Source organism: Schistocerca gregaria, chromosome 2 (genome assembly GCF_023897955.1).
Source record: "Schistocerca gregaria isolate iqSchGreg1 chromosome 2, iqSchGreg1.2, whole genome shotgun sequence".
NCBI classification, from domain to species: Eukaryota; Metazoa; Arthropoda; class Insecta; order Orthoptera; family Acrididae; genus Schistocerca; species Schistocerca gregaria.
The window spans coordinates 208,603,966-208,629,002 of NC_064921.1; the positions used below are offsets into that span (position 1 = coordinate 208,603,966).

The 25,037-nt window shown below is 40.8% G+C and overlaps 1 protein-coding gene across 1 annotated transcript in view; it reads right to left on the bottom strand.

Annotated features, from left to right (window-relative positions):
- Positions 1-1,697: 1,697 nt before the first annotated feature.
- The window catches only part of LOC126335701 (lactosylceramide 4-alpha-galactosyltransferase-like), a gene marked incomplete at its 5' end in the record, with an annotated part of 50,655 nt that continues 27,315 nt past the window's right edge, over positions 1,698-25,037 (bottom strand). The window contains 2 exons of the mRNA XM_049999159.1: positions 1,698-1,958; positions 19,750-19,969. Of these exons, the coding sequence (XP_049855116.1) occupies positions 1,698-1,958; positions 19,750-19,969 (481 nt within the window). The remainder of the gene's footprint in view (positions 1,959-19,749; positions 19,970-25,037) is intronic.

Consider the following 25,037-nt stretch of genomic DNA (forward strand, 5'->3'; position numbering starts at 1 on the left):
ATAATCTTCAATACTGAATAACAAAAAAGTACTTTTCCTTGGATATAAAACAAGCAAAAGTAGAACTGTTTTCATGTGAACTGAGTACTACAATTCGCAGAAATCTTATGTTATTCAGTTAAGAGTAGGCCTACCTAAATAAATAGTGTCACACACTGGTTATTTACATTAAACAATATAAATTTAGAAAGTAATCTTGAATGCGACTATTTTGTTAACACAGTTGAAAATTTAAACTCTGCAAGAACATTTTAAATGGGGGTGATCTTTCTAGGGAAAATGTATTATTATTAAATCAATCATATGATAAAATGTATACTTCACTGCACAAAAATAGCAAAAGATATTTAATAAGACAAATGATGGTTTTAGAAATTTGTACAAACTAATTTCATTTTTGCTGTCAATTCCTACCACTTGAGGGTCCACAGAGAAAGTTTCTTCTGTGTTGTCTAGTACGAGGTGAGATGAAAGCCACAGGTAGCTCTGAATTGTATAAAAATTGATTTACATACTTACCTTAAACGTTGACAGCATAGACGCTGCGAAGCCGTTTAGCAAATGACAGTTATTTATTAAACATTGCTAAACGTAGCAAAAATATATTTTTAAACTAAATAATTAAGCAAAATAAATAATACTTTATTTTTATACAAAGTATTATGTCCCATCTTGAAGAAAACAACAGACTCTATTTGCTCAAAAACAAATTGCAATCCTAGTTGTAACAAACACCAACGAGTTAAAAAGTTTGTCACACTCAAAACTCTGTAAAAATGTATGGACAAGGCCTATCGAGATCTTTGATATATCAGAGTGCTTGGAACTGTGAGTTTTTGCCACAAACGCTTTAACCACACAGAAATTTCGCTGCATGAGTGATTATCATATTTTGTGGATGCGTAGGGTACTTCTTAACATCCAAAAGAATAGGAAATAAATCCTGATGATAAATCTAAATCTTTTTTATTTTTAGTTGAGCTTAAATCTTTTTCAGTGGGGTGCTTCATCAAAACTTTTATTTCAGTTTGGTCAATTTGCTGCGTTGATAACATGGCCACAGTAAGTAAGTGACTGTAGATATATCACTAAAACGTCACAGAAATCCATCCTAAATCTCATACTTTCAAGAAGTCATACCATCTAGCCACAAACAGGCTACCTGTGTGACAGTCTGAAAACTTTTAGAAGGGTCACTAATAAGTGACAGATGGGTTCGTCGGTCTTAGAATTGTTAAAACGAAAATAAACAAAATAAAATCGGAGATTTTACCTGGAAACGCTGAAGAGGGCTATTTTGTTTTAATAGTGATGTCACAGATTAGACTAAGCAGCGTCTTCTTGCCGTACTTATTAGATCGTGTCCGTTGACATGGTGGGACTTTCAAAATTGGTCACATGTCCATTTCCGCACCACTCCTCTATAACAGATTTCACCCGAGAAGTACTGGATTTGAGTCCTGAGATAGACTTTTTTTTCAATTACTGCATTTCACCTATTTCGGCACAAAAGTAGCAAATTACTTCTCAAATGGAGGGTAGGAATATTAGGCAAGTCAAGAAGGTCAGATGTCTAATGTCGTATCGCCACAAGGTGAAGTCCATCAGAGTGCATCTGAATAATTTTGGGCAGCATCGCGTTTACGAATTACTGGAACGGTTAGTATGTATGAAACGAGAAGCATGATTAGAAGTGTCTAGAAGCGACCCGCGGCGGCCCTGAAGGAGTTAGGACAATTTTTGCGGGCGAGTGTAGCGTAGACTGAGTTTTGTGGCACGACGTCAGCTTCCGCGCTGACCTTGTTCCACACGTGTGCTGCGTAAGCTCGGTGCATGACAGCTAGCGTGCTCCTGGTGTCCTCCTCAGAAAAGTACCTCCTCCATTTCTCGAAGGGCACTGGGTACAGCAGCAGCGGCCTCAGGACTCGGAAACCACGACAGTTCCTCATATGTGTTACCTGCAAACATATAAAAAGACGCAGCGAGGCCTGAAACCTTACTCTTTTGCTATTTTTCCGTACTTTATCTACAGGGCAGATACACGAGAAGCGTCTTAACCAGTGAACTTATGGAGAAAGGCAGGACATAGCGATTCGGCAGCAGAGTGGCACAGTTATGCACTAATACATATAAAATCCACCCCTGATAGCATGAAATAACTTACGGTCTATTCTCGCCGTGAAAAGCAATTAAATGTGGGGCAGATCTTACAAAAATAAACTGGACGACGGGCTAAAAACAGGACCGGTGTAAGCAACTTTAAATAGGATTTGTATCATCCGTAAAATGATACAAGTAATTTACATTGAGGTGACAGAAGTCATTGTGCACGTCTTAATACTGTGTCGGACTTCCTATTGCTGGACATGGATTCAACAAATCGTTGCAAGTTCCTTGCATAAATATTGAGCCAAGCTGCCTCTATAGCCGTCCATAAATGCGGAGGTGTTGCCGGTGCACGATATTGTGCACGAAGTGATCTATAGATTATATGCCGTAAATGTTCGATAGGATTCATGTCGGGCTATCTGGGTGGCTAAATCAATTGCTCAAACTGTCCAGGATGTTCTTCAAACCAATCGCAACAACTGTGGCTCAGTGACATAACATCACTGCTTGGGAACATGAAGTCCATGATTGTCTGCAAATGGTCTCCATGTAGCTGAACATAACCATTCCGGTTAATGATCGGTTCAGTTGGATCAGCGGTGCCAATCCATTCCATGTAAGCATTGCCAACACCATTATGGAGCCACCACCAGCTTGCACAGTGCCTTGTGGACAACTTGGGTGAAGGGCTCCGTGGGGTCTGCGCCACACCCGAACCAACCATCAGCTCTTACTAACTAAAATCGGGACCAGGCCATAGTTTCCCAATTGTCTATGGTCCTACCGATATGGTCACGAGCCCAGAAGAGATGCAGCTGGCGATGACGTGCTGTTAGCAAAGGCACTAGAGGCGGTCGTCTGCTCTCACAGCCAATTAACGTCCAATTCGTAGCACTGTCCTAACCCGTTGGTTCTTCGTACGTCCGACATTGATATCGGCGGTATTTCACGCAGTGTTTCTTGTCTCTAAGCAATGACAACTCCACGAAAACGCCGCTGTTCTCAGTGGTTAAGTGAAGGCCGTCCACCACTGAGTTGTCCGTGGTGAGAGATATTCTCGGCACACTCTTGACACTGCAGATCTCGAAATACTGAATTCCCTAACGATTTCCTAAATGAAATGTCCAGTGCCTATAGCTCCAAGCACCAATCCGCTCCTTGTCACGGTACACGCGGTCCCCCCACGTTGGACGTTCCAGTCCTCTCTCGGGCATGGGTGTGTGTGTGTGTGTGTGTGTGTGTGTGTGCGTGTGTGTGTGTGTGTGTGTGTGTGTGTGTGTGTGTGTGTGTGTGTGTGTGTGTGTGTGTGTGTGTTTTCCTTAGCGTAAGTTAGTTAAAGTTAGATTAAATTGTCTGTAAGCTTAACGACCACTGGACCTTACCACAAATTTCCAAGTTTCCAAACCAAACCGCTTTCAAAATCTGTTGTTTCCCGTCGTGCAACCATAATCACGTCGGAAACCTTTTTACCTGAATCACCTGAGTTTGTGTTATGCAAATAGAACAGTTAATTCACAGGATAAAATTAAAACCATATGGTCAGCTGTGAAGGAAGTGCCTGATCAGCAACACGAGGCCGATGATATAAAGTAAGTCTATAGTAAAAATATTTCTGTTACTGATAAATCAGATCTATGTACAGTATTTAATAATCATTTTCCGAGCGTTACTGGTGAATTAAATAAAAATTTAGTATGTACAGGGAAACATATAACTATCTTGGCAAATGCCTTTCCGAGGTTGATGTCTGAAATAATCCTCTGTAATACACACAAGGGGGAGTTCGAGTCAGTAATTACATCACTGAAGAATATTAAAGTATTGTGCTACACATGTTAGCTCTGTATTTAGCCGTATTTGTAATTTTTCCTTTAGGTATGGTCCATTTCATGAACGATTGAAGTACTCAGTAGTAAAGAAACTTCATAAAAAGGTAGAAAAGGAAAATGTAGACAATTTTAGAGGTATTTCTATGCCATCAGTGTTTGTTAAAGTTATTGAAAAGGCTGTGTATGTAAGGATAATTGATCATTTTATGTTACACGATTTGCTGTCACACGTACAGTTCGCCTTTAGAAGTCGTTTAAGAACTGAAAATACTATATTCTCTTTCTTTTTGTGATGTACTGGATGGGTTAAACAAAAGGTTTCGAGCGCTAGGCATATTTTTTGATTTAACCAAGGCGTTTGATTGTGTTAGTCACAAAACATTGCTCCAGAAGTTGGACCATTACAGAATATAGGGAGTAGCTCACAACTGGTTCACCTCCTACTTTAGCAACAGACAGCAAAAGGTCGTAATTGACAGTGTATAGAATGGCTGTGGTTTGGGGTCTGAGTGGGGTACAGTCAAGTGGGGGGGGGGGGGGGGGGAGAGAGAGAGGGGGTTGTGCCCCAGGGATACGTGTTGGGACCACTCTTGTTCTTATTTATATAAATGATATGCCGTCTAGTATTACAGATAACTCTAAAATCTTCTGTTTCCTGATGACACTAGCTTTGTAGTAAAGGATGTTGTGTGCAACATTGGCCTGGTTTCAAATAGTGCAGTGCATGACCTAAGTTCATGGCTTGTAGAAAATAGACTAATGCTAAATCACAGTAAGACTCAGTTTTTACAGTTTCTAACACACAATTCAACAAAACCTGACGTTTTAATTTTACAGAATGAACATACGATTAACGAAACTGAATGGTTCCGATTTCTAGGTGTTCAGATAGTAAAGTGTCATGGGAAGCCCACGTTCAGGATCTTTTTCAAAGACTTAATATTCCCATTTTTATTAATTGAACGGTATCTGAAGTGAGTGATTGTTCAACACAAAAATTAGTCTACTTTGCTTATTTTCATTCGCTTATGTCATATGGTATTACATTGTGGGGTAACTCTTCTCATTTTAAAGGATATTTCTGGCTCAGAAGCAGGTGGATTGGGCAATAAGTGGTGTAAGTTCACGAACCTCTAGTCGACCCTTGTTCACGAGTCTTGGTATTTTGACATTGGTTTCTCAGTATATATATATACTGAGAAACCAATGTAGGGCAGAGTGGGTGTTACTATGAACAGCTCAGTGATAGGGGTTTTCTCATCATAGTCGACAGGAATCCATATATCATGTATGCTGACGAATTAGGATGAAGATAAAGAGACAGAGAAAGTATACGAGAATACTAAACGCGTTAACCAGTATGTAAGGGAGTATGAAAATCTGATAATCACTGATGACTGGAATGCGGTTATAGGGGAAGAATAGAAGAAAGAGTTACGGGAGGATATGTGCTTGGTACAAGGAGTGAGATGAGGAACGATTCATTGGATTATGCAATAAATTTCAGCTAGTAATAGCGAATACTCTGTTCAAGAATTATGAGAGGAGGAGATATACTTGGAAAAGGCCGGGTGATACTGGAAGATTTCCGTCAGATTACGTCATGGTCAGACAATGATTCCGAAATCAAGTAGTGGATTTGTGGATTGTAAGGCGTATCCAGGAGCAGATATAGACTATGATCGCAACATCGTGGAGAGGAAGAGTAGGCTGAAGTTTATAAGATTGTTTAGGAAGAATCGATACGCAAAGAAGTGGGCTATGGAAGTACTAAGGAATGACGAGATACGAATAAATTTCTCTAAGGCTCTAGATATAGCAATAAGGAATTGCTCAGTAGGCAGACTGAAGGGGAATGGACATCTCTAAAGAGGGCACTCGCAGAATTTGTATATATAAGTATAGGTACAAAGAAGGTAACTGCGAAGGAACTATTGGTAACAGAAGAAATACTTCAGTTGATCGATGAAAGAAGGAAGTTCAAAAATGTTCGGGGAAATTCAGGAATACAAAATAGTAGTCGCTGAGGAATGAAATAATAGTATGTCCAGTGAAGCTAAGACGAAATCCTCCATGAAAATTGTGAAGAAATCTAAAAATAAATGATCGTCGGAAGGTCTGACTCAGCATATAGGAAATTCAAGAAAAACCTTCGGTGAAATTAAAAGCAAGGGTGGTAGCTTTAAGAGCGTAACGTAAATTCCACGACAAAATGCAAAGGAGAGAGCAGGTACGTGGAAAGAGCACATTGAAGGCCTCTGTGAGGGGAAAAATGTGACAGAAAAAGGAACAGGAATCGATATAGAAGAGATAGGGGGGAGGGGTGTGGGTGGTTCTATGAATAGCTGAAAGAAAAAAGGCCGTCTTATGAGAATGAAGGTGTTCTAACGTGAATGGAATAACATAATCAGAACTGGTTTCTTTACGAAAGACACTGAAGCTAATTTTGTCGTCTACTATTGTAAGAGTGAGATCTAGAAAACTCACATCCCCCCTCCCCTTTCTTCTAAAAATTCCAGTTCTGAAAGCAATCTGATTGAAACTGTTGCTGTCAACAATTTTAACAGGAAAATCAGTAAGAGAGTCACCAACCTAGGCCTTTCTACTAACGAAATTAATGAAAAGAAAAAAGTTTGCTCTATACCAATTCTGGGCCCAATTTCTTACAGGATACAGCGTTTACTTCAAAATAAATATAAATGTAGAGTAGCATTCTCCACTAACAATTCTTTAAAAAGTAACATCATGCATAACTTGAAACCTATGCTTTCCCCTCTGCAGAATTCTGGTGTTTTAAAATTATTTTCGGCAGTTGTCCTGCCTATTACATAAGCCAAACAGCTCGAGCTATTTCGACAACATTTAAGGAACACATTCACGGCAAAAAAAAAAAGGCATCAATGTTCACAATTCAACTTTCGCTGACCATTTGTTAATCACAGGACATAATCCTAAAGATGTAAAAGACGTCAAGATCTTGCACTCGGAGAAAAAACGAGAAGAGCTAGAGATTTTTAAGGTAACTTGCCAGTGAACAGCTGGATAAACAGTAAGAATTTTCATAAAGTTTATGAGGGTATAACCACATAATATGAGCTCTGAATACAAAGATATTTTAGGACAATGGAAGTGTTTTAGGGATGACGATTTTGGTATAAGAACAATCAGAATAACTTCGATATAAACTTTATTACATAAACATTTATGGCGGTCAGTAAATTAAAATTTTTCCTGCCAGTCTACGTCTAAAGTCTATAGACTTATTAACTACTCTTCTTAATGCACACATTTATGCCATTGTTATCTAAAAGGTAGACTACAATCAAATGGTTTCAATAAATAGTTTTTATACTATAACTACATAAATCAGACAATTAAAATTAAGGTAATTTTTTATAATTAATAATGGGATATTTTTCGTTCTTGTGATAGTAAGCTGGTGTCTGTAGTCTACTTTTCTCCAAATGGTTGCCTGAAATATCACAAAAAATTTCAGACCTCCAGCTGAAAAACTTTTTATCTAAAATAAATATGTGAGAAAATTTTACTCTTGGGAAATTCAGTTTAAAGGTACACTTCATCTGTTACTCACCTCTGTTGTTCTTAAAACCCTCCAGTTACATAATATTCTTGGTTTGTGTGTTCCTCGTCTTCTCTCTTACTGTTCTTGCTCCTCTGTGCTATTCTGGCCTTCCCATATCACATGGTTGAAATATTTGTTAACTGTATCCACACCGTGTGTCTACACTACTGTCGCAGAGAACATGCTGTGGACGGACATCCGTAGAAGCTTTATGGAAAAAGGTAACCTATACTGCTTCTTCATAGCCTCAATATTGTCTCGATTCCTTCTTATGGCTAAACCATAATAGAGCTGCAGTTTGTCCACCTCTTCCTTAGTAAGACGACCCCGACTGGCAATTTGTTTGCCAACACTGAGCTTTTCCCCTTCATATCTTTTATTAGCTTATGTAAACGTGTGCCCATCCTCTTTTGGACATGACCAACATACTCTAACTTTTCAGTTTTTACAGTTCTTACGTAAGGCATATTTTCCAACACATTTGCAAAGTCTTTGGTGTGTCCGTCTCTAAGGTATTTCACATGCTGTACATCATAATTCTCTTCTGATCTTTGAAATATACTGAGAACTCCCTCTGATTCCATTCCACCACTGTACCCAGAAAAATTCGGAACACAAACATGATCTTGGTTATTTCCTTTGCAATCATGTCAATACTTTGATATACATTCTATGTCAGTCACCTTTTCATTATCTACGGATGTTGCGGTGAAAACACCATTCAATGATAGGTGACCACGCTTCCGCCATGCACCATCAAGGGCTGCAGCTATATCAGTGTCACCTTCACTGCATAACATAGTTTCTTCTACTGCTTTCTTCACTGACACAGCACTCACAGCACTCACTTGACCAAGACTGTTAAGAAGTAACTGTGTGTACTAATCAAATATTCTAGGTGGGGACAAATTCGTGATAGCACAAAATGTTTGAACTGCCTTTCTACCCTTCCCAACACACCTCATTCCAAATGCAAGTCTGATATTTGTGTTATAAATTCTTCCTTTGCATAATCCAGAAGAATACCCAGTTTTAGTTACCCCACAGAAATCACAAAACACTTGTAACTTACTAGCCACACCTTTCCTGCCTTCTACATCTACATGACTACTCTGCAATTCACATTTTAGTGCTTGGCAGAGGGTTCATCGAACCACAATCATACTATCTCTCTACTATTCCACTCCCGAACAGCGAGCGGGAAAAACGAAAACCTAAACCTTTCTGTTCGAGCTCTGATTTCTCTTATTTTATTTTGATGATCATTCCTACCTATGTAGGTTGGGCTCAACAAAATATTTTCGCATTCGGAAGAGAAAGTTGGTGACTGAAATTTCGTAAAAAGGTCTCGCCGCGACGAAAAACGTCTATGCTGTAATGACTTCCATCCCAACTCGTGTATCATATCTGCCACACTCTCTCCCCTATAACGCGATAATACAAAACGAGCTGCCCTTTTTTGCACCCTTTCGATGTCCTCCGTCAATCCCACCTGGTAAGGATCCCACACCGCGCAGCAATATTCTAACAGAGGACGAACGAGTGTAGTGTAAGCTGTCTCTTTAGTGGACTTGTTGCATCTGCTAAGTGTCCTGCCAATGAAACGCAACCTTTGGCTCGCCTTCCCGACAATATTATCTATGTGGTCCTTCCAACTGAAGTTGTTCGTAATTTTATCACCCAGGTACTTAGTTGAATTGACAGCCTTGAGAATTGTACTATTTATCGAGTAATCGAATTCCAACGGATTTCTTTTGGAACTCATGTGGATCATCTCACACTTTTCGTTATTTAGCGTCAACTGCCACCTGACACACCATACAGCAATCTTTTCTAAATCGCTTTGCAGCCTTAAGAATCTTCGACGATTTTAATGCCACCTTTTCCACAAAGTGCACACACAGCAGCATTCTTTAGAAGCGAACACAAAGCACTCACTTCAGCAATTATGGAAGCACATTCCGTACAGTGTTTTGAACATATTTTGTAGGTATTCAAATACTTTAGCTTCTGTCTTGAGGCACTTGGCGGAGTCGACATAACATCCAGTTGGTTTGCGGATGTAATTAAACAGTCTCTACTTTCCAACGATGTAAACTGATTACCATAAAACTTACGTATTCCCATTCCAAAACACTTTTTTTGCAGGCATAACTTCTTCCGAGAATGACACAGCACCAACAACTCAGCAACGTACAGAAGTTTAAACACAAACAACTCTCGTAAACCGTAGATATACAAAGGAAAACAAAAGAGCATCGGAAAGTGTGTGTGCTAACAAGGGCTAACAAACTCAAAAAACGATTACGCAGTGTATCTTTTCGAAGTGGCAAAATAACAATGACACCATTTGACAACCGACCGCAGCGCAAACACGGCCGTTGCCGCATACCGACATATATTTAAATTTTTAAAGATATTCCCAATGTCCGAATCGATTCATTTTATCACCGCTTTGTTAAAAAAACTCTAAATAATAATTTAAGACGGAAAAAAATTCGAATTTTTGAAGCAGATTCACTAGCAAGTGACCTGTCTCTGAAGGACAGTCTCGTTCTTAACAACAGTTGCAATTACACAATAAAACTTTTTTTTAGGTATAGAGCCGCTAATTAAAAATGGTCTGAATTGCGATACTCTTCTCAATGTAGACTCTTGAATATCGTATTCCTTTTCAATTTTATATGTTCTGTGTAGATTTCGAACTATATTTCTTTTGTAATATAGGACCGTTGCAGTATGTTGTAAATTTCATGCACTAGTTACTGTTGTTGCCTGTAATGTTAAATTGTACATGCAGTGCCTCACTTGCTCTTGTCTGTAATTCGATCACTCCTTGCTAGATGGCTCGAATTTGTTTTCGTGTCCACCCCGTGGCCGCCTTGGCCTGTTAGCCGTCTAGTGTGACGGTGGAGGCGGTTTGATGCAGTTCTTGGCCCTAAGCGACCACGCAGTTGCAATTTTATTTCGATGAATCATTTTATTCCAACATTCTTCATGTCTATAGTTTTATTTCTCAACGTTGTCGCCCAGGCGACGAGCGCATTTTTCCCAACGAGGGACCAGATCGAATGTCTGGCTTTGTTGACGGAACCACAACCTCATCTCTCCTTGCACGGATTCATCACTACCAAAGTGAAGACCCCGAAGGTGTGGTTTAAGTTTTGGAAACAAGTTGGAAATCAGATGGGGAAAATCCGTGGCTGTATTGTAGATGGTTGATGACAGTAAACCCAAAGCATAGGATTATTGCAAGTGTCGAAGTGCGCGTATATGGGCTCTCATTTTATTGCTGAAGGACAGTGTACTCCAAATGAGGACGAACTCTTCGAATTCGAAACTCGATGACAGCACGTTGTTCCACACCAACGACACAGTTAGGTTATATGTCTCATCCTAAATGCTACAATTTGGTGTCCTTTAGCGGCAGAGGACGGAAAATATGTAGAAATGAAGTGCAAAGATGTGGAATGTTAGTGTACATTTTATTTAATATGCTGAACAACTTTTCACATAAAAATTTCGGAGGCATTAATTTTCAACACGCCCTCGGTAGATATTGTATGTTACCCATATTTCCATACAGCTTACTCCCATTTTGCCACAGAATTTCGAACATCTTGCAGTATTTTATGTTGTATAACGCTTACTGTAGGTCAACAAATTCTACGAACACGTCTTGATTTTTCTTCATTGTTGCTTCCGTTACCAAACGTAACGTCGGAATTGCCTCCCTGTTGCCTTTACCTTTCCTAAACCCAAACTTATCGTCTTCTAACACAACCTCAGTTTTATTTCCCATTCTTTTGTATATCATTCTTGTCAGTAACTTGGCTGCTTGGGCTGTTACGCTGGTTGTGCGATAATTCTCGCACTTGTCAGCTCTTGCAATCTTTGGAACTGTGTAGATGATGTTGTTCCGAAAGTCAGATGGTATGTCGCCAGACTCGTACACTCTCTACGTGAATAGTCGTTTTTTACCACTTCCCACTATGATTTCAGAAATTCTGATGGAATGTTATCTACCCCTTCTGCCTTATTTGATCTTAAGTCCTCCAAATCTCTTTTAAATTTTCACTCCAATTAGGCATCACCTACCTCTTCTAAATCGACTCCTGTTTCTTCTTCTATCACATCATGCAAATCTTCACCCTCATAGAGGACTTTGCTTTTAATGTCGAAGGGTAGTATTTTGACTTTCCTAAATGCTGAGTTAGTCATTCCGAAAATCATTTCTTTTTCGACATCTTCACATTTTACATGCAGCCATTCCTCTTAGTTTCCCTGCATTTCCTTTTTATTACATTCCTCAGCAACGTGTTCTGTATTTCTGAATTTTTGTACTTCCTTCTTTCATCGATTCAGGAGAAGTATTTCTTCTGTTACACATGGTTTCTTCGGAGTTACCTTCTTTGTACCTGTGTTTTTCTTTCCATCGTCAGAGATTGCCAGTTTTAGAAATGTCCACTCCTCTTCAATTGTACTGCCTACTGAGCTATTCCTTATTGCTATGTCTATAGCCTTAGAGAACTTCAATCATATCTCGTCATTCCTTAATACTTTCATATCCCACTTCTTCGCGTACTGATCCTTCCTTACTAGTCTCTTAAACTTCAACCTTCTCTTCCTCAATACTACGCTGTAATCTGAATCTATATTTGCTCCTGAATACGCCCAACAGTCCAGTATCTGATTTCGGAATCTCTGCCTCACCAAGATGTAATCTAACTGAAATTTTCCCGTATCACCTGGTCTTTTCCAAGTATACGTCCTACTTTTGTGATTCTTGAACAGAGTATTCGCTATTACTAGCTGAAATTTATTACGGAAATCAGTTAGTTTTTCTTCTCTCTCATTCCTTGTCCCAAGCCCATATTCTCCCGTAACACACACCCCTCTGCAGACAATGCACGGCAAGTGATGCAGCACATACCACGGCATCGTGCATTGGAGCAGTGGAGTGATGAGGAAGGGGGAGGAGATCATGAGCTATAGTTACCTAAAAAGGCAGACATGAGATGGTAGCTGACGTTATTACACATATAGTAGCTTACTTACCATCACTTATCATAACAAAACTGCTGATACGGGAGCTCAGGTGCAAGTAACAGCTAGTATTTTATCAGTTAACATGGCAGTATATGCAGAAGAACTTACAAGTTATTGCCAGCAGCCATGTAATCTTATATATATATCAGCTGCTAAGAAACCCAACATACAGCTCAGTGTGTAGTTTGTAGCAGATGGAAAGCAAGTCGTAAAAGGAAAACATGTTATGGACGGCACCACTGGCCTACTGTTTATTAGAAATTTAGGTGGCCAGAGGATAAGATAGAGAAAGATACAATACCCAGGAACACTCGTGCAAAAACTTGTGAATGTTTATGCACTTGGCACGGCTCGGTGTTAAAAAAAAAAAAAAAAAATATTACTTAGTATCTCTGTGAGTCCTTGCGTTCGTAAATTGTAAGAATGATCACTGGGAGGAGTCACATTCATAATACATCTAAGCACGAGTGTTAACGGAACGGTTTAAAGTGGAACGACCACGTAAAACTAATAGCATTTAATACAGTTACCAGACTGAGATTTACTGGAAGAATCATCAGGAATTGTAACCCGTCAACAAATGAGGTAGCTTACAAACCGCCGTTCAACGAGTGCTTGACTCTTTCTGAACAGTCTAGGGTCTGAAATACAGGAAAACATATAGAGAAGATACAAAAACCATCAGCACATTTCGCTACAGGTACATTTAGTAATTGCAAAAGTGTCAAAGAGATGCACAGCCAAGTCCAGTGGAAGACACTTTAACAGAGGCGTTCTGTATCGCATTGTGGTTAACTGTTAAAGTTCTAAGAGTGTACATTCCTAGAAGGGTCAATCAATATATTACTTCTTCCTACGTATATCTTGTGGAAGATCATGAACATATAATTAGAGAGGTTCAAGCAAACAGAGGCGAGGCTTTCAGGAAGGTAAAGGCAGTCTTGACGGTACTCTTCAAAATGGAAGCAAGACTGAAGAAAATCATGGCACCTTCTTAGGATTTATCGACCTTTTCAATAACGTAGAATGGTGCTAGATTTTAGAAATTTTGAGAAAAAATAGGACTAAGCAATAGGGAATGATGGGTAATGTACAATATATCCAAGAGCCAGGGGGTAACAGTAAGACCGGAAGACGTAGAGGTGATCAGACAAAACACGGGGTAAGACAATGATGCAGTCCTTCACCCGTACTATTCAATCTATACAGCGAAAAAGCAATGACAGGAATAAAAGAAATGTTGAAGAGCGCCATTCAAATTGAGACTTAAAGGATGTTGATGATGATGTTTGGTTTGTGAGGCGCTAAACTGCAGGGTCATTAGCGCCTCACAAATTCCCAATTTTTACACAGTCCAAATTTTTTTTCACAGTCCAATCTAGCCACTGTCACGAATGGAGATGATGAAGATGAAATGATGAGGACAACACAAACACCCAGTTCCTGGGCAGAGAAAGCCCTCATCAAGGCCGGGTATCGAAAGGATTTCGCTAATAACATAGCTATGCTCAGTGAAAATGGAAAGGAGTTACAGGTGGCGTTCAGTGGAATGAACAATTTAATGGGCATGAAATATGGACTGAGAGTACACTGAACAACGACGAAAATAATGAGAAGTAGCATAAATGACAATAACGATAAGCTAAATATCAAAACTGGTGATAACGAAGTAGGCAAAGTTAGGAAATTCTGCTTCTTCAGAAGCAAAATAACCCAAGACGGGCGATGCAAGGAGGTCATAAATAACAGATTAGCGCAGGCAAAGAGGGCATTCCTGGCCATAGGAAGGGTACTAGCATCAAACATAGGCCTTAATTTACGCAAAACATTTCTAGGAATGTACATTTGGAGCTCAGCATTGTATGGTAGTGAATCATAAACTGTGCGAAAAGCAGAACGGAAGCATTTATGACGCACTGCTCATTGTTGAACATTATGTGGACTGTTGAGAACTAAGTAGGTCTACTGAATAATTCAATTCACTGACAGGAGCCAGGAACAAGATGACAGGACATGTCTTTCGACCTCAGACAATAACTTCCACATTACTAGAGGAAGCTGAAGAGCATAAGAACTGTAAGGGAAGGCAGAGATTGGAATACATATAACAAATAATTGAGGATGTAGGTTGCAAGTGATACTCTGAGATGAAGATTTTAGCATGGGAGAGGAATTCGTGGAGCTCCTCATAAAACCAAACTGATGGAGCATAGAGGACCAGCACTCTTTCTTCTGGTGAACCATTCGCCAATGGAACAGGAAAGAGGGAATGTGATATGGGTACACAAATCGCCCTCTGTCAAAGACTGTAAGATGGCTTGCAAAGTGTAGACGGATATGTAAAGAGAGAGTGACGGTACCGACGTTTTCATAACGTTTGAACCGTGTAAGATGAAAACCAGGGAAAGCGAATTCAATGAGGTTAATGCGCAGTCGACAGAAGTTGAAAATAAGTTACAAGTGGGCACACAACCCAACGTATATAATGAAGGAAGTTATGAAGCGATAATTAGTGCATTTAGATGCGATTATGCGGAAGTAGCGACGAAGAAGGAGAAGATAGACAAGGATGAGGAAAAAGTAGAGGATGCAGAAGAAAGCGTAAATGAAGGAAGAAATAGAGAAGAGGAAATAAAAGAGAGAGAAGTAGCAGTCGAAGCTTATCCTACAGAAAGTTCGAATTCACAAGGGAAATTCCTAAAAAGACTCATGTATGATTCAGTGGAGGATTCGTTGATGCAAGAAGAAGAAGAACAGAACCAACCCTTTCAAATTCAACCAATTGTGAAGGCTATGGTAAAGCATATCCCAGTCAATATTGTAATTGATAGCGGAAGTGAACTGACTGCGATCTCAGAAAATTTATTCATGCAGTGTAATGCCAATGAGGAATTGCCAGTTCTGAAAACACGTAAGATTAAAGTAAGAGGTCCTATAAGAAAAAATGCTGCGGAAGTTACGAGACAAACAAGGTTAACTCTTTCGTGCCAAGGTCAGAAGATCGAAGCCAACTTCGTGATTATACCCAAACTAAATGTAGATTTGATTATAGATGCAGATTTTTTAAATGAGAGACGAGCGATAATAGATATGGGGAAAGGTAGCGTAACATTCGGGAATGTCACACTTCTCTTTGAGCAAAAGTTAAAATTAGAAGAAATACCAGTTATAAACAAACAATTAAGAATGATGCGAGATAAAGAGGATGAAGAATTAGAATTTTATGCACAAAAGGGGGAATCGCCTCAACTCATGTTAGAAGTCCATAAAGAAATCGACGAAAAACTGCAAGAAGTTCAAGGTATTTCGGAACACAGTAAAAGAGAATTAGAGGGTATTTTACGAGATAAAGCAGAGGTATATTTACCTAAGACTGGCAGTATTAAACACTTTCAGTATCAGGTTTGAAGATTAATTTTATTACTGGTTAATAATTAGCACAATATTTCAAGATTATGTTGCAGATAAGATCGTCAGGAGAAAGAAGAATGAAGAGAGAGGATGGTGGGAAAAAGAAAGTAGTTTCAATAATAACACCAATAGTACCATGGCTTAAGGGGAAGGGATAAAGCGTAGATAGTCTAACAGCATGAAATACTAAAATACTATACACCACGACACTACACACAAAAAAAAAAAAAACGAATTTGAGGATTCTTGAGTTAAGACTCCAAATATCTTAGAATTGTAACATGGAAAGGGCGCCGAAATTTGTAAAGCTTTTTAAGAAGGCGTAAAACAAGTAGGTACTAGATATATGTTAGATTATTATAAGTAAAACTTTTTGTAAGAACCATTGTAAAAATTCCAACAAGGAAGAGATGCAACGACCCACAAGTTGCAACGCGAGATGTATCAAGAAAGAAAAGGACGTAATCAGCAAGACACGATTCCTACATAGCAAGAGCGTCGAGAGAAGGGGAAGGACAGTGAAACTAACAGATGGCCCTTATACAGAAAGTGGGCAATAAATTTGCCCACTAGGAGGAACCCTGCTGGGATGGAACACCGAGCCAGACAGTGACAGACCCCTGCAGAGACGCGACGGAACGCCGAACGTCAGTATGGACAGACAAGAAGACACCTCACTTTCGCCGCACGTAAACCCCAGGGCGCCCCCGACTCAGCGGAGCGAGCAAAAAACGGCCCGACGAGAAGACCGCTTGGGCAAGCCACCGCTGGCAAAAAATATGCGTAAAAGTCACACTACTGCTATTAAACAGCACGTAGATGCTTGAAACTGAAGAAAACTTCCACAAAGTATAAATGACACGCCCAAACAATTTATCAAACTGTTACTAGGAGGAGAACTTCAAAGCGACTAGTTATCAATAAATATTTCCATATCCTGCCCAGAGAAGAACCAAGAAGCAGAGAAAAAGCAAGAAGAACAGAAGTTGAAGATTCGCAAGATTGAGACCAAGAAATGAGATGGGTGAAGAATAGACGACATACCTTCCCAAATGCCTATCCTATTGTTAACTAGTCGTCTGCAAAGTATTACAACGAAAAACGACCCCTTTCAGCGACATATAACGATGACTTTCACTCATACAAAGCCAGTAAACCACGAGATTCAGCACTCACAGCTCCTTTCCATTATGAGACCTCCACAACAGCAACACACACTTGCAAAGCCAACAAGGAACGACGAACGAAGCTGTACATCAAATACTTGCCCCTCATCCATCTCGCTCAAGCCCATCACCTTTGTGCAAAAACCATCCTCATGCTTGAACATTCATAGGATTATGTGAATGTGAAATCAAATTATGTGATGTAGGAATTGTGCAGAAGAAATGTGTAAGAGACTAAAGAAGTTAAGCACACCAGACAGCTAATAAACTACAAAATAAGTCATTGACTTATGCAAAAAATAGACTGTCGATAAAAACAAGTCATTAGTTCTGAAATGGACAGTATATAAAGAACACAAAGTAAGGCAATATAAACGCTAAAACTATATACCACTTATTTTCTCCTCATAAAAATGAAAGAATAACTAATTTTACTTATTTTCTCCTTATAAAAACAAAGAATAAAAAAATATCTTGTTGGGTGTTTCCCTTTTTTTTAACATTTGTACCATTTGTTAGGATAATATCTCAATACTTTTGTATGTATATTTCTTTGTCAAAGCAATTCTTGGAAATAATTCTTATTTGTTAGTGTAACAATGTTGAAATGCATGTCTAGAAACAAAAAAAATTTACTTGTACATGATATTTAGAAAATGTGTTAGGAATAGCTTTTACTTAATTACTACATTTATAAAAACAATATTTCTAAGAAAATCGATGTGAAAGACTCCTCACTTTCGATAACAAACTTCTTAAAAAACAAACTTCACACTTAAATAAAGAAAGAAAATAATTAAAAATTAATAATAGTATAAAAATATTCTTCACTTGTCATTTTTAATTATAATGTGGAAGAATATAAAAATATAAATTAGTAATACAAACTAGCATAGAACAGAATAACGTGGTTGAACAGTAGGAAACAAAATTTAGACACTGGAATAATTTTTGACTGACTTAGACAACGATTCAATCATTGCCTAAATTCAGTGCAAAAATTAAGTTCGAAGGGTGGTGATATGTAAGGTGTCAGGTAAATCCAACACCTTCCATGAAAACCCTGACATGATAAGCAAATCCAGTAATATGTCACATAGCTCCAAATAAATCGTGACATTAAATTAACCAAAGTAATACGAGGAACGAGTGAGCAAATGGAATACCACAGACTAACACAAGAATACCTAAATGCACGTCGTACCTTCCCACCGTGAGGCAGACGCAGTTCCGAGGGGAGAAACGAGGACAGAAGCCGAGAGCAAAACCGTGTTAAGCTAGAAGGCCCTACGATAAGGGACGGACACCCACGTTGGCAGCCTACCTGTAAGACTACCACCCGCACGATTTAGCGTGAGACTTTTTAGCGTCTCAGGTACGTCAAGGACCACCCACTAGCCCATGTTAAAAGATAGAGCCCTCCGGAAGAACTGTATAGATGTTACGATAAAGCTAAAAGGACCACACCAGCTGCAGGTTTTAGCGTGAGACTTTTTAGCGTCTCTGTTACGTTGCAAACTTTAAAAACATTGCCCCACCACGAAAAGTATAACGTTTCTCATTGGATAGACAGAATTTTTGTAGGCGGAGCTTAAGGTTAACATTGAGACCATGATTGGTCAGATGAAAACATAGCCAGATAGTTTTTTTAAACTAACTTCGGTAAATTGTAGTAAGGAGAAGTTAGAGGAGAGTTGCTTCCGAGATGGCGATGTGAGCGGAGCTGTGCTGCCCGCTGCCGCCCTGACGCTGCTTAAACACCGACAAGGTAATGAACGCACGCGATGCCGCATTTTTGAGAGCATAAGGCTTCGGCATAAGTCTCATCTGTTACACACCGTTTTTGCGTAATACTAGTGTCGATCGTTAATTAAAACTCATGGTGTTCACATTTGCCACTTGAAGTAAAGATCTGAAACGCGATGATTTTACTATTTTATAGTTATTGAGAAGCCACATCAGCCACTGTAATTTACGACAGCTTAGATTAGTAATTAAAGATAATTGAGGGTCACTGTAGACCATTTTGATAGTTTTCTCTTTTGTGAAACTTAATTTAAACCTAGATTATATATGTGATATGGCATAGGTCATCCTTCGATCCATTGTAGAACTTGAAAACCACTCAGGGAATATTCGTTCACATTTTTGTTGAACGCAGTTGGTTTTTACCATCCTGTATTGAAACATTTCCTTTTATCAATATTGCAATTTATAAACGATGTTTTAAGAGTAGAATAAAATAACTGCTTTTTCTTCATTATTTTACCAGCTAACTAAAAATAGGAAAGCCTTGAACCCTTTCCACTATAGTTAGTATTAAGATTCTTTTACAGGGAGTGCAGTGGAGCTGACGCTGAGATCATTTAGTATTTGGTTATATCATCGCTAGTCTCACTGAACTCTTCTGAATTCTACATGTCATGTGTGGTCTGGCGTCTCCTTACCAGCAACAGGTCCCAGGTTCAAACAAGTCAATTCCCTAAAAGACACGCTCAGAGCGTCGTTGCGCGAAAGTGGTAGGGAGCCACGATATAGAACAAACAGACACCACCATGAATGTTTAGAACTGGTGTAATGTGGTTCTGTGCTCTTCACTTACCTTGTTGACGTTGCAACGTCGAGTCAGCAACTTCTTGAGTATTGCGCCGCCGTTGGACGTCCATTGCTGGCCGTTGAAGTCCGTCCGAAGAGTTTCCATATAGGTGTTGGCCAACTCCTCTCCTGCTGAGCCTGGCCGTAACGACATATGCATTGCACCGTTGGCGATCGAAGAAGCGCTCTCTGCAGCAATCCAGTTTTCACCCATCTGTGAAAGGTTCCTGTGAGTAATAAATTCCAAAATCAGCTTGGGAACGACCCATGGCGGGTTTAAAATGTTATTGTGTTTATATATATATATATATATATATATATATATATATATATAGTGACCGGGCCAAATATCTCACGAAATAAGCATCAAAAGAAAAAACTACAAAGAACGAAAAAACGAAACTCGTCTAGCTTGAAGGGGGAAACCAGATGGCGCTATGGTTGGCCCGCTAGATGACGCTGCCATAGGTCAAACGGTATCAACTGCGCTTTTAAAACTAGGAACCCCCATTTTCTATTCCATATTCGTGTAGTACGTAAAGAGATATGAATATTTTAGCTGGACTACTTTTTTCCCCTTGTGATAGATGGCGCTGTAATAGTCACAAACGTATATGTACGTGGTATCACGTAATATTCCGCCAGTGAGGACGGTATTTGCTTCGTGATACATCACCCGTGTTAAAATGGACTGTTTACCAACTTCGGAAAAGGTCGATATTGTGTTGATGTATGGCTATTGTGATCAAAATTGCCAAAGAGCGTGTGCCATGTATGCTGCTCGGTATCCTGGATGACATCATCCAGGTGCCCGGACCGTTCGCCGGATAGTTAACGTTATTTAAGGAAACAGGAAGTGTTCAGCCACATGTGAAACGTCAACCACGACCTGCAACAAATGATGATGCCCAAGTAGATGTTTGAGCTGCCGTCGCGGCTGATCCGCACATCAGTAGCAGACAAATTGTTCGAGAATCGGGAATCTCAAAAACGTCAGTGTTGAGAATGCTACATCAACATCGATTGCACCATATTTCTATGCACCAGGAATTGCATGGCGACTACTTTGAACGTCGTGTACAGTTCTCCCACTGGGCACAAGAGAATTACGGGACGAAGAAATTTTTTTTGCATGTGTTCTATTTAGCGACGAAGCGTCATTCACTAACAGCGTAACGTAAACAGGCATAATATGCACTACTGGGCAACGGAAAATCCACGATGGCTGCAACAAGTGGAACATCAGCCACCTTGGCGGGTTAATGTATGATGCGGCATTATGGGAGGAAGGATAATTGGTCCTCATTTTATTGATGGCAATCATGCGTCAGAGCATTGTCAATGCATGGGCGAACATTACGGAAGGCGAATTACTCGCTGTTGAATGTCTTTACACGTATTGACAAATGCATTGAGGTTAACGGACATCATTTAGAGCTTTTATTGCATTAATGTGGTTGAGCCGTGGTAAAAATTACTCTTTTGAAGAGTGCGCCGCAATGCGTGATGTGAAGCAGTCGCCCTCCGTTTCTGGCGGTGGCGCCGCTGGGGCAGTCGCAGCTTTGGTGTCTCCCTCTGGTGGGAAAGGGGAAAGGCTGCCTGTTCACGTGCGGGCGCTATGAGCTCGCCGGTTGGTCAATCTGGGTGAGTCTGGATTCAGTCTGGGGTCAGTCTCTCGTCCCCAGCTTGCTAGTCTGTCTCTCGTCCGAATTTGTGGCGCAGTGAGAGAACTCAAGGAGTGGTCGCCCAGTCGGGGACATAGTTCCTGCGTCTGAGTCTGCGCGTTAGGCCACCAGTCTGCTCGAGTTGCTCAGGCAACGGTAATTGGCGGTTGGATCGATCGGTTGGTCGGTCGCGCACTGAGACACAAGATGACCGCCTTGAGCGTCGGCGCATTTCAGGTCGCCACGTGAGTCCAGGACGCCGCGCCGTATACCGAGGGGTAGTGGCTTCGCGGCCGACACGAGAGCAACAGGAGTCAACCCACGACATCGGTCTGGCCAGCGCGAGCTGCGACGCCGTGAGACGGGAGATCGGCGCGCCTTCCTGCGTCCGTTGAAGCAGCTGGCAGCGGACGGTTCGGAAGAGCGTTCTGGGGGTACTGCGCCAGGTCTTCGCCAGAAATCGCAGTTTGTTAGAAGTTAAGTGGTTGGTGATATGTTGTTTCATTTACTTGTTAAATTCTACTTGTTTTCTTGGTGAGGTCACCAGCCGCTTTGTTTTGGGGTCGTCCCACCATTCTTCTCCATTTGCCCACCAGCGGGAGGGTGGTTATTTATGAATTGGGTGGTCCATTTTCCCCCTGTGGAGTAGGGACGGGTTAGAGCAACCTGCGGTACAGGTTGTTCGGTAATCGCCCTATCAATCTGCCGTACGTTAATAGCTGCCTCTGTCATGTTTGTCGGATTCGGTACGTTAACGAATTTATTGCTTGAAGTGTAACGGCGTAGTCCCTGAAATGTGTTTTTATGTTGCCTATCATCTTGAGAGGCGGTATATGTGTACTGTAGAGCATGTTTGGCCAACCTTGTATAATTTATGTAAGATTGCATTTCATGGGTTTTTATTTAAATGGTCATTTTAGTATATAAAGTTGCCACTCTTCCACCGTAAGACTTGTCTTAGAAGTTAAAATCAAGTTGCGACCTTCGGTGGCAAGTTAATATTTTAATTTTAGTGTTTTGCACCTTTTACATCCCTCCTACGAGGTGCGTAGTTTGTGTGCTTGTGTGAATTGTTAAAAATTTTACTTTAAGGTAATCTGGTGTGTTGCAGATTTGCACCTGTGTAGTCTTCCAGAGGTTGTTGTGAGCGGTCGTGACTACGGCCGTGTCAAAAGGGAGTGGCAAGGTTCTCAGCCCGAAAGCCCATACACTCAAAATTTTGTTTCTTTCTGCCTCTGAACGAACTGTAACTTGATACACTCCTGGAAATTTAAATAAGAACACCGTGAATTCATTGTCCCAGGAAGGGGAAACTTTATTGACACATTCCTGGGGTCAGATACATCACATGATCACACTGACAGAACCACAGGCACATAGAGACAGGCAACAGAGCATGCACAATGTCGGCACTAGTACAGTGTATATCCACCTTTCGCAGCAATGCAGGCTGCTATTCTCCCATGGAGACGATCGTAGAGATGCTGGATGTAGTCCTGTAGTGCCATTTCCACCTGGCGCCTCAGTTGGACCAGCGTTCGTGCTGGACGTCCAGACCGCGTGAGACGACGCTTCATCCAGTCCCAGGGTAGTTGATTGACACCTTCTAGGAGCACGTTGGGTGGCACGGGATACATGCGGACGTGCATTGTCCTGTTGGCACAGCAAGTTCCCTTGCCGGTCTAGGAATGGTAGAACGATGGGTTCGATGAGGGTTTGGATGTATCGTGCACTATTCAGTGTCCCCTCGACGATCACCAGAGGTGTAGGCCAGTGTAGGAGATCGCTCCCCACACCATGATGCTGGGTGTTGGCCCTGTGTGCCTCGGTCGTATGCAGTCCTGATTGTGGCGCTCACCTGCACGGCGCCAAACACGCATACGACCATCATTGGCACCAAGGCAGAAGCGACTCTCATCGTCATCGCTGAAGACGACACGTCTCCATTCGTCCCTCCATTCACGCCTGTCGCGACACCACTGGAGGCGGGCTGCACGATGTTGGGGCGTGAGCGGAAAACGGCCTAACGGTGTGTGGGACCGTAGCCCAGCTGCATGGAGACGGTTGCGAATGGTCCTCGCCGATACCCCAGGAGCGACAGTGTCCCTAATTTGCTGGGAAGTGGCGGTGCGGTCCCCTACGGCACTGCGTACAATCCTACGGTCTTGGCGTGCATCCGTGCGTCGCTGCGGTCCGGTCCCAGGTCGACGGGCACGTGCACCTTCCGCCGACCACTGGCGACAACGGCGATGTACTGTGGAGACCTCACGCCCCACGTGTTGAGCAATTCGGCGGTACGTCCACCTGGCCTCCCGCATGCCCACTATACGCCCTCGCTCAAAGTCCGTTAACTGCACATACGGTTCATGTCCACGCTGTCGCGACATGCTACCAGTGTGAAAGACTGCGATGGAGCTCCGTATGCCACGGCAAATTGGCTGACACTGACGGCGGCGGTGCACAAATGCTGTGCAGCTATCGCCATTCGACGGCCAACACCGCGGTTCCTGGTGTGTCCGCTGTGCCGTGCGTGTGATCATTGCTTGTACAGCCCTCTCGCAGTGTCCGGAGCAAGTATGGTGGGTCTGACACACCGGTGTCAATGTGTTCTTTTTTCCATTTCCAGGAGTGTATTTAGAGGGTGCTTTCTGCTTATAATTTTAAATCTGTTTCTTCAAAAAAAAAAAAAGCTTATAGGAATAAAATTCCCATTTGTTAAAAGCAAATTCATTTTCATTTCATCAGTTACTCCCGACAACTACTTCCACGGTCACATAGTGTGATTAAATGTGCTAATGTTCTTGATGAATCACTAGTAAATAAATCACAGTTCAGTGGTGTTTACAGGTAATCACGCTGTAACAGCATGCGTCCGCAGGAATGATAAGTTCACAAATGCAAATGTATCACATTGTAACAACCGAAATAAAATGTTCAAACGTACCTACGTTGCGTATTTTAATTTAAAAAACCCACCTGTTACCAAGTATTCGTCTGAAATTGTCAGCCATGTGTTTGCGACTATTACAGCGCCATCTATCGCAAAGCGAAAAAAGAGGTCCAACTAAAACATTCATATTTCTTTACATACTACGCGAATATGTAATAAAATATGGGGGTTACTATATAAAACAAACGCATTTGATAAGCGCCATCTGGTTTCCCTCTTCAAACTAGACAAGTTCGTTTCGTTTTTTTCGTGAGATATTTAGCCCTATAACGATCAATAGACCACCATATATATATATATATATATATATATATATATATATATATATATATATATATATATATATATATATATATAGAGTCTAAGTCTGTATGTACATATATGCACATATATTTTAAGAGGAAAAAGGGAAACGAAGGAATTGTGAGTATGGAACGGACATCGGTAGATGTGATGTACGTGTACACGCAAACAAGCTTAAAATTACAGAGAATTTGGATGATTTCTTCAAGAGAAAGAGATTTGTAAACTTAGCACGTCAAAAACTAGTTGGTTTACCCAAGGGGCTTATACAAGCAGTTATTCAGCGTGGTGTTGATTGACAAAATTGTCAGATGGCTTCCTGAGGGATATCGTGTCAAACTATGCCCAACTGGCATGTTAGATTGTTAAAATTCATGT